Genomic DNA, 15,951 nt, shown 5'->3' with positions numbered 1-15,951 from the left:
AAAATATCTTGTGAGAATACTTAACTACTAACAGTTGATTGAGAAGAGAATTGATAAATTTCAAAAGTATTGCAACTTTGAAAGGGTATAAAGCGTTTTTTTTTCAGGATGATATCAACGAAATAGTCAGGCACCACGGTAGTTTAAACGTTCAATTTAGTTTAGGCAAATTATAATAATCTACGAATGTAACTGCCCATTTAATTATCAGTTATTCAAACCGGCAGGTCCTGTTTGAGTTTAAAGTAGTTTTGTGAACGTACGCACTATCTTTTCAGTACGGATAAAGTTCATACTAATACATCTTTCAGTTAGTCTTTCAGTTACACATATCATTGCTGTTTTGCTTTGTAACATTCAAGCTTTTAAATCCAGGAATTTATATTTCAGCAAAGAAAACGTTCGACAAATTTTAAGCTGATTTAATCAACGTTAATTTATTCAAAAAATTGAAATCTAAGCAATCAATCTTAAGATGCATTTCTTTTACTTGACAACGGTTTTGGTCGCTTTTCTGCAAGTCAGTGAAGCGACGTCTAACCACGCAAAGCACCAACAGACAAGGCTTGATATTCCAAGCAGCATCACAACCAAGTTAGAAAACACACAGTAAGTACTTGAATAAAGCTACAGATTTTATTGTGAAAGCATATTGCAGGCCACAGTAGATGTCAAAATTTGTTATTGTAAACTTTGCATATTGAAAATAGAAATAATAACTTATTAGTCTATTAATTATTAATATTGAATAGATGTTCTTTTTAACAAAACTTAGTGGTTAATTTTGAAAATAAAAAATGCAAATTTTTTGTCGGTGCTGTTTTTACATTTTTCACGTGTTTGAGTTGCTAAAAACGGGGATAAATTCGTACCAGGCACAACCAAGCAAAACCAGTTTGCTACGTCAGTGTGTTATGTGTCACCCACAATCTAATTCTAGCACCTTGTACACGCAATCTGTATGTAAATGTTTTAATCGTCTATATTCCATTAAAACTGTATGCTACAAAACCAGTTTGAAGCGACAAACCCTTACGTGGTTTCCACAACTGGCTATAGCGGATATTGTTAAAATTAAAAGGTGCGTAAGCCAAAATTGCCCTGGCACAAACCTTAGTTTATTAATCATTTACAATGTATAAAGTTATGCCAAAGGGGAAACAATAAGAACCAATTTCATCCGATTGCCTTTGATGCAGAGTGCGGTTTGGACCACTTGCAAACGACCAATTATTTAAGCTTAAGGCAAAGCAAACGGTAATAGCCGGTGCATTTGGTCAAGGCGACGGACTCCAGAAATCCACATTTATTTGCCGCAAACTTTTTCTAACTTGCTAACATATCACAAATTGGCGAACGGGCGAAAATAACAAATAGAGACATATTTTAAATGACTGTTTTTCGAAATCTTTAAATTGTGTTACATCTCGGCGTGTTTGGGCGATGACAGGATTTCATAACATAAGCATTCTCCTGTCAAACTAGACTCAATTAAAGTAGAAAACCTCCTTAAACATAAAATTTAATATCTTTGTTTTTGTGAAAAGGGAGTGCCGGTACCGAGGAGCATACATTGTATGCAATGGATTTAAATCTCACTTCAAGATCCACTTGGTTTCGCCAAAGGTTGAAATGCTATCGGCCACCGACAATGACATAACCAACCTGAAAGGCAGAACTATGGGAAGGCGCAAAAACCTGGTAAGGACTTTGCCTTGTTTGTATTGCACTCAAACGCGTCTGCTGGAAAACCTGTTCAAATAGGGTTGGTGACCTTAGGCCAAAAATCGTTATAACCGGGCTTTGTGGTTTTAAAGTAATTTTCATAGGCGCAGTCACCTCACCAATAAGGGCACAGCGTAAGCTCAACTAAAAATCAAAATGGGGCAAAACGTCGGATAAATTCATGCACAGAATTTTACAGAAATTTGCGGACAGTAACGGACCTTCAACGAACTTTTCTAAATTAGCCATTTTTTTCTGAAGTTAATTTTTTCAATGTTGAAAGTAAACGTGAAAAACAAGAGCATCTTGAAGTACCGCTTCATATTGTAAAAAGCATTGCAATCATGTTTATGTTTCTGAACCTGTTTCAATTTATCTAGTTAGCCAATATGTGATTAAGCAATGATTTTAACAAAAATAATTTGTGTTTAGAAATTTCTCAACATAACGAACAACCTTGTAAGGTCATTTCGTCGCGTTTTCGAAAGAAACACTCAACTGAAATGGCTTATTGCTGACCACAACAGACTTGGGGTCGGACATAAAATGGAACTCTCAGGTGTTTTTAAGCACAATGACAAGTTGCATTTGCTCAGTATGAAGTAAGTTCAATTCTGAATCACATACTACTTTTGTAAAAACGACCGACAAGCAATTGAAAATGTCGCAAAATGTCATCACGAGTCATTTCACATTCAACTGTTTCACACGATTTTTATCACACTAGTGACGCATGGCGTCAAATGGCAACCTTGTTACAAACGATCGTTGTAAAAAATTGGTCTTAAACGGAGTACTTGAAAATGTCAGGTTTCAGTATGTTGACAGAATATTTCAAAATGTCAGGTTTCAGTATGTTGACAGAATATTTCAAAATGTCACGTTTTGTATTTTAAAATGTAAAATAAAAATAAAAGCGTTTAACGTTGCAAAAGTTTGTGGCATAGCATAACATCAAATAGTACGCATAGCGCCAAATTCGGTAAAGACGGCATTGCCGTCGAACAAGTTATTAGGTTAAAGTGCTTTGGGGGTTAGTCATATAGATTAAATCTTTACTCATTAAAATAAAATAAAAGCAAAAAAGTAAACCTATCCTCTGACACACTGCAATTGTGTGAATCAGACACCTAGGGGTTTAGAATTTCAACGAAATCTCACTTGCCAACAAGCCGGTTGTGGTCGAAGAAACCCAATCCACTGAGTCAAATAAATTCGAAGGCCTCAAGTTGCGCAGTTTAAATGTTAAGATAAGTAATTGAGCCACTGTCAAAGAAACGAAAGACCAGACTTCTGGCAACACACCTTTGTTTAGCCGTCAACGTTTAGTATTTTTGGTATCAACAGAAACACCCAGTTACCTTTTTTTAAATCGTTTCTGGGTTTCGAGCTTTGAATGTAGACCACACCAAACTTGCGTAAAAAGACAAAAATAAACCGGAATGATTTTTTTTTGTTCTGAAACAGCCACAACATGATTCGTGTGGTTCCTGACAATATGTTCGGGGCGGCAAACCAGCTATCGACGCTAAACTTGGCAGAAAACAACATTGCAAGGATTCATCAGACAACATTCGCTAACTTGCACAAGCTTACGAAGCTCGATCTGCACACCAACAAGATAACATACCTGGACTCGCAAGCATTCAGGACTAACAAGTACGTACATCGGTCAATGGCGTCACTGATGACGTAAAAGTTTAAGAATTGGATGCATGGGAGACAAAACTGCTTGTTTTTGCGACATAGAGCATAAATGTAGTGGCTCTGGTGTGCTTTTATGAGCGAAAAAGCTTCGTGATTTATGTAACAGTAAGTTCGAGTATTTGGAATTTTTTGCTACGTTCGGCGTCAATGCTACCTTATATTCGAGTGGTACTTGGTAACAATCGGATAAATGTCTGTAGAAGTTTCTAAACCCACTTGTAAATAAGCGCTAAAACTATGAATCACATTTCAAGGGCAAAGGCGTAAACGCAATAGCATTTGACCTTGACCGAACCGCCAAAGACGTTGGCATGATCTGGGTTTTGTCAGCAGCCTTTAACAACTTAAACTTCGTAGGAGTGAAAGCCTCTTTTTGGACATTGCAACAAACGATTATAATTAAATTCGAGCCTACATAACCATATTTTTACTTTAACAGAAACCTTAGAAACTTGGATCTATGTGACAACTTGATTATGTTCACGGGAAATAACAAACCTTTGGATCTCACCGAAAACAAACAGTTGACGACACTCGCAATGTCCAGTAACAAGTAAGCTAATATTTCAACTTTAAAAGTCAGTAAATGTGGATTAACACAACCACGTGAAGATGAAATTAATCAATTCTAAACTACTACGTCAAAGTATCGAATTAGCTTGGAAATGTAAATCATATGTCGTCAAGCAAAATATTTCCATGATTCTCTTTATACATAAAAATCACAATTGCCCCTTATACCATATTTGGATACAGATGCGTTGTATGCTATCGGGGTATTTTTCTACACAATAAAACTTTTGTAAATAGCAGGGTGGGGTTTAATTGCTTTCTGTCTGTATGCAAATGCGAACAGTAACTTTTTAAATACACCGTGAATAGTGGTTAAGATCTTTGACAAAAAAAATCATTCTGACAAAAAAAATTTACAAAAAAAAACATTAATAAGTATTTTGACCTTAATACAGTTTTAACAAAACTACAAAATACTAAATACGCAGGCAGGATTGAGTTTATGCAAAAAATAACAATCTATCTATTATTTTGCAGAATGACGAGCATAAGTGAACTGAATTTAAGCGGAAACAGGGAACTAAGAAGACTTGACCTGTCATTCAATCAAATCGGATCGCTTGATGGACTGGCACTTCGAAACAACTTCCAGCTATATTGCTTCAATGCTTCATATAACTTCATTCAAACAGTAAGTTTATGTAACAAGTAGACAGATTAAGTGTTGAAACGCCACATTTCTAAGATGGAAAAAAATGGGAAAAAATTTGCAAAAATGTTTCAAAAAATCATCTGCAACTGGCATTGTATTAATCCAAGAGTGTTTTAAAGAGTTTTTAAGGTGTGACTTTACACTCATCACAGGGTGTTCAAGCATTATGGACATTAAAAAGATTTTTTTGGTGGATTAAATTGACGGAGTTTTCGGGCCCCATAGGTCGCAAATTAAACTAAAGAATTTTAAGTGGAATTGGCTGAATTGGACTTAATATCTATGATTCATCATCTAAATCACCTTCGGCAGTGGAATATTGCGATAAAGGTCACCACATTATACAGACCACAACTACTTGAAAATACAACATTTGTTATGCAACCAGCAGAAAATCGTAGCTGTCACACCCATTTCAAACCGTCTTTATGTATTCTAATCTAAAGTCGCTCCATTCAAACCATTTCAACTTCGCAGCCATTTAAATACATAACAGCAAACCGGATACAACCTTTTTGCTTTCCAAATTCACCGTTTATAGTCACATCTTTGAGCATAAATATACTTTTGTAAAACACACAAGTGTGTCGGAAAAGAAAAATACGTGCTTCCGACAGATAAAGTCGCTGCAACTATTACGTTTCCAATATTATGGAAATCCCTTAATCTTCAAAATCGTACGAAACATTTTTGGAATTTGCAAAACAACGAGTTTTTTGAGAAATACTAATCTCTGTATTTTTCAGATTGATCCCCTAGCGTTCCGAAGCCTACAGAACCTACACTCATTGGATTTAAGCCACAACAAGATAAGCAGTATCACAAGATCGACCCTGACAAGTCTCAGAAACCTACAGGTGTGTAAAAGTCATACTCTATTTTTGACATCAATTTTATCCCGTTTGATTATCGTGGTGCACGCCCTTAATAAATGATTCACTGAATAATGAAGGTGGTTCCATTTTTGGCGCATGACTTTACATCAACTGCGCAAGCCCGAAAATAAATTGACTTTTAGTCTACAATGCATATAAGGTTATTTGACACAGATTGTAAGTCGGACCAAAATTTGTTGAAAAAAAAGTTAACTAGCTAAGTAGCCAGTTACTGGACTTGACCTAATGTCAAACAGCTCTAAAACGCCTTGTTTGAGACCAATTGTGTTGGTTGTCTTGGTCTTTTCTCAGACTTTAATGTGTATGCCTGTCAATCAAACTCTCGGACCTAAACGGGCTTTCCAAAGACGATTCTGGTTCGAGCCGGGTTTCGGGCTTGTATTTTCGGGTTCGGGCTGCAATTTTAGGACCGTTTACAACTATGCTTTGAAACTTAGCTTTGAGCTACATTTTCATATTCCCACAGTTGTTATCCCTTGCCTACAACAACTTTGACCACCTGCCGGAAGACCTTTTCTATGGCAACGGGCGCTTGGTGGCGCTAGACCTACGTGGCAACCAGCTGACAAGATGGCAACCGAACACAATCTACAGCAACATTAACTTGAAGTTTCTCGATCTGCGCGACAACCGGTTCGAGGTCGAGAACATGGATTATTTCACCGAGAGTCTGAACCAACAAAATGAATTCGACATCGGTGATTGGGCGAGCGACGGCCACGTGGACGACGGGGAAGACCCTGAGACGATACTAAGGCACCGATCGCTCAGCAAGTAAATAATTGCCCGAGAAAATTTAAATTACATACAGTTGGGTTAGAAAACTGATTTTTAGACATCACATTTTTGCTACATACATTGAAATTTGTATCTTGGCCCTACAGTTGCAACAAAGCTAATTTTTTAGGGGTTTTTCGTGGTAATGTATACGATTCTAACGCGACCATTCAGGACATTCAAACGTTGGTCCCATAGTACACTGGTCAGAAAAGCGATCAGAATGTGACTAAGTGCAAACTTTATGTACACGCCTACATCGTTTATTCCCGAGAAAAACGGAACCGAATTAAAATATTTAAACAACTAAAGTAACCCTACTTAAAAAACATCATTGGTCATTAAGTCCGTGTACAGTGTTCCTAAAGTCCTAAAACCCCTAGTTATAAAGTTTTAACCACGTCTTTTTAACAGAAAAGTCTTCGATCGAATTCTTTGCCTTCGCCTCTCGGGCAATCCTTTTGCCAGTCAAGCACACAGTGCAGTAGTTGAGCGGAGAGTGACGTTCTGGGCGGGACGAAACGATTGCGAGGTCCGCAATCACGGCGAAAGAATTTTTCGTTGCGGCTGCAAGAACGGAAAACTAGCATGGTCTCTTCACCGTTGGGTGGCGCACAAGCAGCTGATTTTTTAAAAAGTGGGGAGTGGTGTTAAAATTTGACCCCCGATGTCAAGGCTTGGAGTGCTCCGAGGAAAAGAAGCGCAATGGCCCAGTTTTAATGTTACTCGTGGTTTACCATTGGCCTTTTTTGTACCAAATTTGTAGACGTTAAGTTTGAGACAAAAAACTTGACTTGTAGTTGTAACTACGCCGTATTCAAATTCCATTTACGATTTGGTTACAGTTGGCATCTGTTATATACATCAGTTTATATTTTCACGAGTATTAGTTATTTTGTTTCATTGTGGACAGTTATAAAGACGAAGTGTTTATTGAACAATAAAACCAACATATTCACCCCAGCAATATTTATATCTCAATGCACGTCCTTTACTGACAAACTGCACTGATGTACTCGTCTCATACTAAAGCAAAACAGAAGTGAAGCATACGCACAAAAGAACCTTGATCAGATAAGCATTGCAAGCCAATGACTTTCAGCATCAAGTAACCACTAATTTATGAAACTGTGACCTTCTATTAGTGAAAAATGCTTATTTTTGTTGCTTGCCGTTAATAATATTTATTTTTATTTTTTTTTTGGTGCTTTCAGTGTTCGAACTTAATCGTGCTGTTTTGCTATTTTTCTTCGATTTGACTTTCTTTGTGTTTCCAGCTCAAACAAACACACCTTTTTTTCAAGTGTCATTGAACTTTTTCGCAAAATTTAAGACAATAGTAGTAACTTTCCTACTTATCATACAGAATGACAAAATGCTGCAGAATCCCGAGATTTGCAAAATTGGATAATTTAGGTTTAACACTGCCTCATTAATGCCAGACATAGTAAAAAATCAAAAAACACTCAAGACGTAGTTAGGTAACCACATGCCACTTGTGGTCACAGTAACAAAAATCATTAATTGTTATATCATACCAATAAAAAAAATACTCAAGATGTTCTAACATTTTTTTCCTACACTAAGCTTTCCTACACTTTATAAATTAAACTCTAACCAAGTCAATCCTTTCTTTCTTGCATTTCCAAGTTGCTAAAGAGCAAGTGACAACTAAGTCTACAATGAATTAGCACTCTAAAAAACAACTCACTTGTTCTGTCACACACAAAAATGCCTGATCACATGACACAAACCATTCTTACCTCATATGATGGATGAGCTTTAAGAAATGCCGCAAGATCACGTCGATAAGGTGCAGAGTTGCCCATCAAAATCTTATTCGTTCTTCGACAATGAACAGGTACACGATCTTTTTGGTCCCTGTGTACATAATATAGATGATTTTGGTTTACTGGAAATCCAATTCGCTAAGCGTTTAAATAAACACTTCACTAGATTATAACAAACAATGGGCAATTTATAGTTTAAAATAAAGCAAACTTTTTAAAACACAATTACAGATGTCCACATAACACTTGCAAATGTAAAAATGTTCAATTTTTTCTCGACCAGATTGTGGAAACACACACCTCGCCAAAATAATAAATTTTGGATGGACGATTACTCACAAATAGACAGAAATAACCAAAGTTTACAGTGTATCAAATCTGAAAAAATGTTATTTTCTGTTTAGTTGCCCAAATGCATAAGTCCACAACCAATCTATTGCTCACAATCCTGTAGGCAGGGTTGCCTTCGACATGGGCCCCAAAACAAAGACAACTAAAAAAGTGAATTTTCATACCAAACAAAGCAAATGTTTTTGAACAAATCTTTGCATTTATACGAGCCTTGACATATCACATGTCATATTTTTTTGCCACAAACAATCTGTTCCAGAAACTCCTTGTTCGTAAAAAATACTTAGTGCATCTCACGGCATCCCGGGACTAGGTTTAGTTTTACTTGTAGCAGGGATTTGACTTGTAATTGTTAAAAATAAGACAAAATAAGGACTCAAGTCAAAAACAAGAACAGTTCTTAGAAATAAGGACAAAAACATTTTCTATGACATTGCCCATCAAAATAAGGACAAATCTTAGAAATAAGGACGGTATGGCAACCCTGATTATAGGACTGGGCTATGTGCTCTTCAATGGCTGCTCTTTAAAAAAAATCAACGAAAAAAAGTTATCATGCCAACCAACTTACCTATGTTGTGTGTTAGGATTACTTTCTCTTTTCAGGAGTTTCTGTTTCACAACTCCTTGTTCTTTGTCCTAATGTTTGTAAAAATATATGAATGTTTTCCATAATAATAACCTAATATAACAGTTTATTTTCCATGGCACGCCAACCGATTTGTGTGATGATATTAAAGTAACAATTAAACCTGTTACATTGCTTGTGTTCAGTTTTTATCATGCCAATGTCTTAAAATTCAGCACAAAATGCTCAGCGTTCTTTTTAATATTGATATCAGCTGACATGAACCACTACTGTATAGAAAAATGTTGACACGAGAGGTCATTAAAACATGGAAATAACAAGTAAATTGGCATGCGTCCCCTAAAAGGTTGCCGACCCCTGATCTAAGACATAAGTATAGGCTGAACCACACACCTTTGCAATAGATTTGAGAGACTCCTTAGCATGACGCAAAATACACTGGTTACTGCAGTAGACGGAACCAGATAAAGCTGGGTTTTCACATGAAGATACAATACATTTGCGAGAAGCTTTCCCATCTGGAGTTTTTGTGCCTACTTTTTTTTGATCCGATGCACCCTAAACAATAAGATTAACCAAATAAAAATTTAATTTTAGCATTAAAGATCGCACAACATGATTGAATAAAATCAGTATCTGCCTAATACATAGCTCTAGAATTAATATGTAAAAAAATGTTACCATTAGAAACTAGTAACACATGTGAACCTTTTTTACCTTTTCTGAGTTTTTAGCAGCTTTTTCATCAAATATTTTCATCTTCTTTTTTTGAGGAGCTCCATCAGCTAAAAAGTTACATGAAAAAGAAAAGAAACATGTACACATGTCTGCAAAAAAGTGGAAGTACAAATTAAACCTTTGGTTTATTTTTTCTACCTTACACAATAAAAAAATGTGTATTGCTGTGTCTTTCACGAACGTACAGTGCACCAGCAGCACAGAATTATTTGTTATTGTACATTCTAACATAAAATAAGTAACACAAACTTCTGCCTCCTGAAGCAACATGGAAATAACATTTCCAAACATTAACCTATTGCTGGTTAAAAATACTTTTGGTGTCTTTTTGCTTCTGTTAGCTGGGTAAATAATTGAAATGCACAGGCCACCAAAATTAAACTAAACTAACAAAATCTCAGTGTGTTACTGACCTGACTGAAAATCAATCAGACTTACATTACTTAGAACAAAATTCTGAACTAGACAAATCCAAAGAAATAATGTTCACAACTTTTATTATGTTCGGATCTAACAACCACCAAGACTAAAAAAAGATAAAATATCTAACCATGAGCCCAAAAGCATACACACACTGCAAAATAGCATTGCACATTAAAAATATATCTTACTTATTACCTCAAAATTAAAACTGAACTGTTAGTATTGCAATGTGAAACATTTTCTCTGCTGTCAGAAAGGCTTTCTGAGAAAGACAGGCTGCTTATATTCTGTGTTTCTCTTCCTGTACTTATACTTACTTCCTTTTTGTTGAAACACAGATGAATAGGTTTATTTTTTAACACAGACTAGAAAAATATTAAATGGCAAAATGTCTGTCCAGTTGCTATTTAAAAAAGGTAATATTGCCTAAACTTTTTGTTTTACTTTAAAGATTATTAGTTATATAAACATAATTATAGCATTGCAGAAATACATTCTCTTTTCATATTTTAGTCAAGAATGAATAAACTAACCTTGTTTGGAGGATGATCTTTGTATTTGACCTTTCAGTGCAAATGATTTGAGACTACGGCCTGATGCTTTCAGTCTGTTTGCCTCTTCAGCGGTAATGCTTCTTTTCAGTGGAGCAGATTTTAAAGTTTTCTGCAACAAATGCTTGTTGTAACAGCAGTCAGTTTGCACATGACACCGATATTAACCTGTTTGTCTTTCAACTGTCGGCCATACATAGGCTTTTGTTTGGGCCCAGATTGTTTTTTCTCAATTTTCTGAAACAAAAACAATGACCTAAGGTTGCAGAGTAGCAAAATATACAGCATAATGTAAGAGCAGTTCATAAGGAAAGACATGTAGTGTTATCACTAGCCACTGAATCTTTGTAAACAAATGAAAAATTAGCATTCAGTGTAATGTAGTAGATGGGTGGTCAGTAATAAGAATAAGCTAAACCAGCTCCCCAACCTGTGCAAAGGTAGTTACTTCTGGGGGTTTGTAAAATCAGGTAGCAGTGCTCTCTTAATCATACACACAATACATCAGATGCTATTTGTGGCTTCTTTTTTATAAAACAAAATGATGTAAAATTTGTCAGTGAAGAAAGCATGTCAAAGCCTTAGGATAAATCACAGAAGGATGGCAAATCTTAGATGTTTGACTATGTTGTAAAATAACTGTAAAAATCATTAAATTTCTGTCACCAACTTGAGAAAGAACAAATTGTAATATTATTGCACTGTAAAAAAATTCTGCGATCTATGAAAGAAAAGACAGACATTAACATGACTAATATAATTCTCTATCATACATGTACATTATAAAACAGAAAGCATAAAGACATAACATGACATGTTTAATGTATTTAACAGATCGCAGTTTTTATGTATGGTTACTGCTTAAGAACATGTAATGATTGAGCCAATTAAAAAAAGTTTCTTGTTATGGTATATCGTGCCCAGCAGTGACAAGAATTTCTTAACAAATGATTATATACTTTATTTTTACCTTGACACATTGTGGGCAAACATATTCTTCCCCTTTTTCCTCCATTTTCTTTCCCCTTTGTAAAGTAATTCCCACACAGTCCCCATGGAACCATTCCTCACATTTGTCACATGAAATCATAAACCTGCGAAGACATTAAAAAATAGAATGAAAGATACAAGTAAAAATGCACACAGAATAGCACAGTTAAAAGGGGAAACTAATTTTTACAAAATCTGTGTGGATAATCAATAAAATGTGTCAAAAAAATATGATATCTTTATTTTTTTAAATGGAATTTTAAAAAATCTTACTTTTCACACAAAAAGTTGTAAATCATAAACATAAAATCTCCAGTGTTTTAACAACAACTAATCATACAAAATTTTTCTACCAACCTATTGTCATGGGGTTTTTGGCAAATGCACCACAAGCGATCAGGATTATTGTAGCTATCATCGCTATCTTCATCACTACTGCTTATTTCATCATCGTCATTTTGCTCTTCTTCATCTGATTCTTCCTCTTTATAATCCTCATCATCATCTTGGAGTTGTTTCAGAGGAACGTTGTCATCTTCATCACTAAACTCTGCCTTGCTTCTGGGTCTGTTGAAATTTTAACAAGCAAGTTTGTATCTCAAACCTTTTGAAGCATTTCTATAATGAAGTTCATCAGGTAAATGACGAATGTAACGGCCAAAATCGATGTAAAAGATGACATGCTTTTTATTTAACATTTCGGCAAATCATCATTATCAGTGATATGAGAGCCCACATCAGTTACACCCATTTATAACCACTTTATAAAAAGGTGCGAAACAAGCGGTATGTAAACAACGACAGATAAAAAGTTTAGTTTGAATACTTTTAAAGATACAGTTTGTATCAACACAACAACAGCTATACAAGGGTTAAGCAAAATAGCAAATAATTGCTTACATGTTTTGTTCTTTAGTACATGTTCAGGATAGAAATACTCAGTGTTTTTATTATTGTATTCAAGTTATTTCTGAGTTTACAAAAATGCTTGCATTGAACAAAAATCATACTCACTTAGCTGGACTTATAGATTTCTTCTGGTGCTTGGTGCCTTTTTCAGGTTCTATGCATGAGATAAAACGATATGAATACTTAAGTTGTAAAAATGCTCATTAAAAACAACACATTACTCGCCAAAATTTTAAAAACAGCTTGGAAAAAGTAGAGCAAATTTTGTAAGTACCTGTTTTGGATTCAGCTTCTTTTGTTGGACTGCACTGTGGAGATTGTGACACTGGAGTCTGTGACTTTTTCGGCCTCCCTTTTGTACTTCCGGGTGAAGAAAATGTTGATGAGTGGTCAGATGCAGGTGACGACATTCCATCTGGAATAAACAGTTTGTTTAATGTTCAAAATGGTCTCGAACTCGCACAATTTTCAGAAGTTAAGCCCACAATCGCTCGAAAGCAAATCAGTTTAAAACTTTGACTTTGGTAATTGAAAATAAAGTCTTTAACTGTAATGCAACTTCAATGCAATGCATGCCAACAGTATAACCTACTTGGAGGATCTAGGGAAGGCATTTTTGACTTTGGTATGTATGAAGGATCAAATATTTCTTTTCCTATTCCTTTGTTGGCACGAGAACTTCTTCTAATAGTCGGTTGGATCTGAAGAAACAAAACAGTACCAATGTAAGACATGCATGAAACTGCTTCCCAAATTATCAGTCAGACACTGTCTGAAACTTGCAATAATTGGGACTTGCAATAAAAAGTCATAAGTGAAATTTATTAAACAGCAAGGCGCCCACAATTTTATCTTAAATGTAAATGTAGAAGTAGAACTGTGCTTACTATTATTCATAGAAGTGTTTAATGCAAAATGTTGGCTGGAATTTTTTTGTTATTAACCGCTTTTTTAGGAATTGATTACAAATTGTCAACCTTGGTTTGACATTTAATGTTCCACCACAACAAAAACACTAACTACATATATATACCTCAGCAACAGGTGTTGCCCTCTTTCTCTCTTTTGGTGGTAAATGACTTCTGTAATAAAAAAATACAATTAAATCTGGCTTTTTGAACTTACCAATAAAACACATTATTTTTTTCGGACAGACAGGGTCACACTGGTCAAAAATACAATAAAAAACAGAATTACGGTTTAGCCTCTGTAAGCAGGGTTACAAATTGTAGCTTATAATTTTGTATGCACCTTGGTGTGTGCTTCTCAGTAACATCTCTGTCTTTTTCTTTTTCATCTCCAGTTTGTGTTTCAGTACCTAATCAAAACAGTATATTTTAGTTGGGGCCAAAATGACAATAGTGAACAATTAAAGTACAATATTATTTTATAAACTGGCTTCATATGTTTTGAATCATTGACAAACAGTTGTAAGGAAATGTACAGAAAGGGTTAAGCACTGAATATAAAGTGTTTGTACCAAACAAAACATACTCTCGGGAATAGGTTCTTTCATTGGGTTATCATCAGATTGTGTGACTTCCATTTCTGTTTCCTGTTTGTCTTCTTCATCTAGCTTTGGCATCAATTCTTCTTGAATAATATTGTCATTTTTCTTTTCATGTTCCTCTGCAATTGGGAGAAAGTAAAACAAATGAGGCACCGAACATCAAAAATTTTTTGAGACATAAAATCCCTACCCAAATCCTCTGCTTCAGCATTTTCATTGTCTTCGACACTGATCAGTGATTCCTCCCCACCTTCTTTGTTTTCTACCAAATAAAATATAACCTAAAATATTAACTCAAGAGTCTATGTGCTTTATTTAGACTTACCTGTTTTTTCAGGTGACCCTACATCATTCCCTTCTTCTGGTAATTGTTCATGTCTTTCTACGTCTAAAAAGTCCAATAATTAATCTCAATTGTACTTGACATTGCTAAAAAAAATCCTATACATAATCTACATTCACAAACTTGCCTTCAGGACTTGGGTCACAATTTAGTTTTGATTCCACAACTGTTTCATCTGTTGCTAGAGGCTCTGGATCATTCGGCACATCATCAGTTGTTTTAACAGCATCCTCTAATGACTCGTGTTTGCAAACTTCCATTTTTTCAACCGGTTCTGTAGGAGTCGCGATGCTTGCCATTTCAACTGAATCACTGGGTTCAGAGTCTTCTTCAAATGCAAGTAAATCATCAGGTGGCTTCTCGGTAAGACCAGAAAGTAGGTCTATTGACCCTTGTCCAACCAAAGACTGTTAAAAAACAATACAATTTAGACTCCCATAAATATAAAAAGCCAGACTTTAATCTAGTAGATTTTATCTTTGATTATTACACACCTCCGTTACAGTTTCATCCTTGCTTTGGGTTTGATTGGATAAATCCTTATTGTCATCTTGATCATCCATGATCAAATTACCACAGAAAAAAACTTTGGTTATTTAACAACTCATTTACAACTATTTACTTTCCTTGAAAAAAATACTTTTTGTAAATTCTAGATGTTACTTGGAGACTTAGTAAGTACCAATCATATCAGTCATATTAACTGGGTTAAAAGCTGGACTTTAGTTGGCCAGAATTAACTCAATTTTAATAACCTGTTTATTCTTACTATTTGACACAACACAACAAACTTTTATTTTGCACATACAATACACCAATACATCAGCGTATGAATGTTTATTTCTTGGATGAAGAAAATGACAATATTATTATCTTTTAAAGGTACTAATGTTTTCAACGCATTGATGGAGGCACAAATTTGCTAGCAGCCTAGCACTCAATATAACATTACACAGAAAATCTTATTTGCAGTTACTTTCCATGTTTCTGTATGCTGTTTGTCTCCACAATTTGTTAACAGAAATGAGCATGTTTTTACCAGAAACCAGTCTGCAGAATGTGGCAGCTGCACAAGTTTTTTTCAAAAAAAATTTTTGCATGCCAATTTTTTGGGTTTGCACTTTTGCACACACAAATTTTGCACCTAAGGTGTTTAATTGGCCTGTCTTGGCAGCTTTTACTTGCTTTGCACCTGCTGAAATTGGTCTTGACGCGAACTTACGGGTCGTGCATGCGCACACATGGGACATGTAGGTCCATCACAAGCAAGATCTTGTTGGGAACGGCCAGGTTCTGCAGACTGGACCAGAAATCGCAAACTAAATTTATATTTTAAAAGCATTTGTTGTACTTTCTTTCACAAAACATTGCAATACAGGTTTTAGTTTGCATGCAATTTCAACTTGGTCATGCAAATTTTCAACTTT

At 35.3% G+C, this 15,951-nt stretch overlaps 2 protein-coding genes across 2 annotated transcripts in view; one reads left to right on the top strand and one right to left on the bottom strand.

The window, feature by feature from the left end:
- The window catches only part of LOC145238524 (uncharacterized), a 47,419-nt gene extending 32,247 nt beyond the window's left edge, over positions 1 to 15,172 (bottom strand). Inside the window, exons 1-18 of the mRNA XM_080101718.1 lie at positions 15,019 to 15,172; positions 14,652 to 14,931; positions 14,507 to 14,569; positions 14,372 to 14,443; positions 14,166 to 14,300; positions 13,923 to 13,989; positions 13,705 to 13,753; positions 13,264 to 13,372; positions 12,946 to 13,086; positions 12,777 to 12,825; positions 12,120 to 12,329; positions 11,743 to 11,866; positions 10,941 to 11,009; positions 10,755 to 10,884; positions 9,778 to 9,845; positions 9,454 to 9,618; positions 9,043 to 9,110; positions 8,094 to 8,211 (exon numbers count right to left, since the gene is read on the bottom strand). Coding sequence (XP_079957844.1) covers positions 8,094 to 8,211; positions 9,043 to 9,110; positions 9,454 to 9,618; positions 9,778 to 9,845; positions 10,755 to 10,884; positions 10,941 to 11,009; positions 11,743 to 11,866; positions 12,120 to 12,329; positions 12,777 to 12,825; positions 12,946 to 13,086; positions 13,264 to 13,372; positions 13,705 to 13,753; positions 13,923 to 13,989; positions 14,166 to 14,300; positions 14,372 to 14,443; positions 14,507 to 14,569; positions 14,652 to 14,931; positions 15,019 to 15,087 — 1,986 coding nt within the window. The 5' untranslated portion in view covers positions 15,088 to 15,172. The remainder of the gene's footprint in view (positions 1 to 8,093; positions 8,212 to 9,042; positions 9,111 to 9,453; positions 9,619 to 9,777; positions 9,846 to 10,754; positions 10,885 to 10,940; positions 11,010 to 11,742; positions 11,867 to 12,119; positions 12,330 to 12,776; positions 12,826 to 12,945; positions 13,087 to 13,263; positions 13,373 to 13,704; positions 13,754 to 13,922; positions 13,990 to 14,165; positions 14,301 to 14,371; positions 14,444 to 14,506; positions 14,570 to 14,651; positions 14,932 to 15,018) is intronic.
- Positions 343 to 7,682, top strand: LOC145238526 (uncharacterized). The gene is made up of 9 exons (XM_080101720.1): positions 343 to 609; positions 1,548 to 1,701; positions 2,158 to 2,327; positions 3,193 to 3,384; positions 3,872 to 3,985; positions 4,483 to 4,636; positions 5,404 to 5,514; positions 6,020 to 6,327; positions 6,745 to 7,682. Exons 1-9 carry the CDS (start codon positions 476 to 478, stop codon positions 6,962 to 6,964), a joined length of 1,557 nt encoding a protein of 518 aa, XP_079957846.1. The 5' UTR covers positions 343 to 475; the 3' UTR covers positions 6,965 to 7,682.
- Positions 15,173 to 15,951: the final 779 nt, after the last annotated feature.

This window comes from Phallusia mammillata, chromosome 7 (assembly GCF_965637545.1).
Source record: "Phallusia mammillata chromosome 7, kaPhaMamm4.hap1.1, whole genome shotgun sequence".
Classification (NCBI taxonomy): Eukaryota; Metazoa; Chordata; class Ascidiacea; order Phlebobranchia; family Ascidiidae; genus Phallusia; species Phallusia mammillata.
The sequence above is the reverse complement of the archived record's forward strand: the minus strand, read 5'-3'. Positions and strand labels throughout refer to the sequence as shown.

Bases quoted from the DNA above. Each gene is read 5' to 3' on its own strand.
- LOC145238526 (XM_080101720.1), top strand. From the start codon at position 476: ATGCATTTCTTTTACTTGACAACGGTTTTGGTCGCTTTTCTGCAAGTC. The intron at 3,385-3,871 runs GTACGTACATCG...TTACTTTAACAG, and splicing joins CAAGCATTCAGGACTAACAA to AAACCTTAGAAACTTGGATC. The intron at 4,637-5,403 runs GTAAGTTTATGT...TGTATTTTTCAG, and splicing joins CATATAACTTCATTCAAACA to ATTGATCCCCTAGCGTTCCG.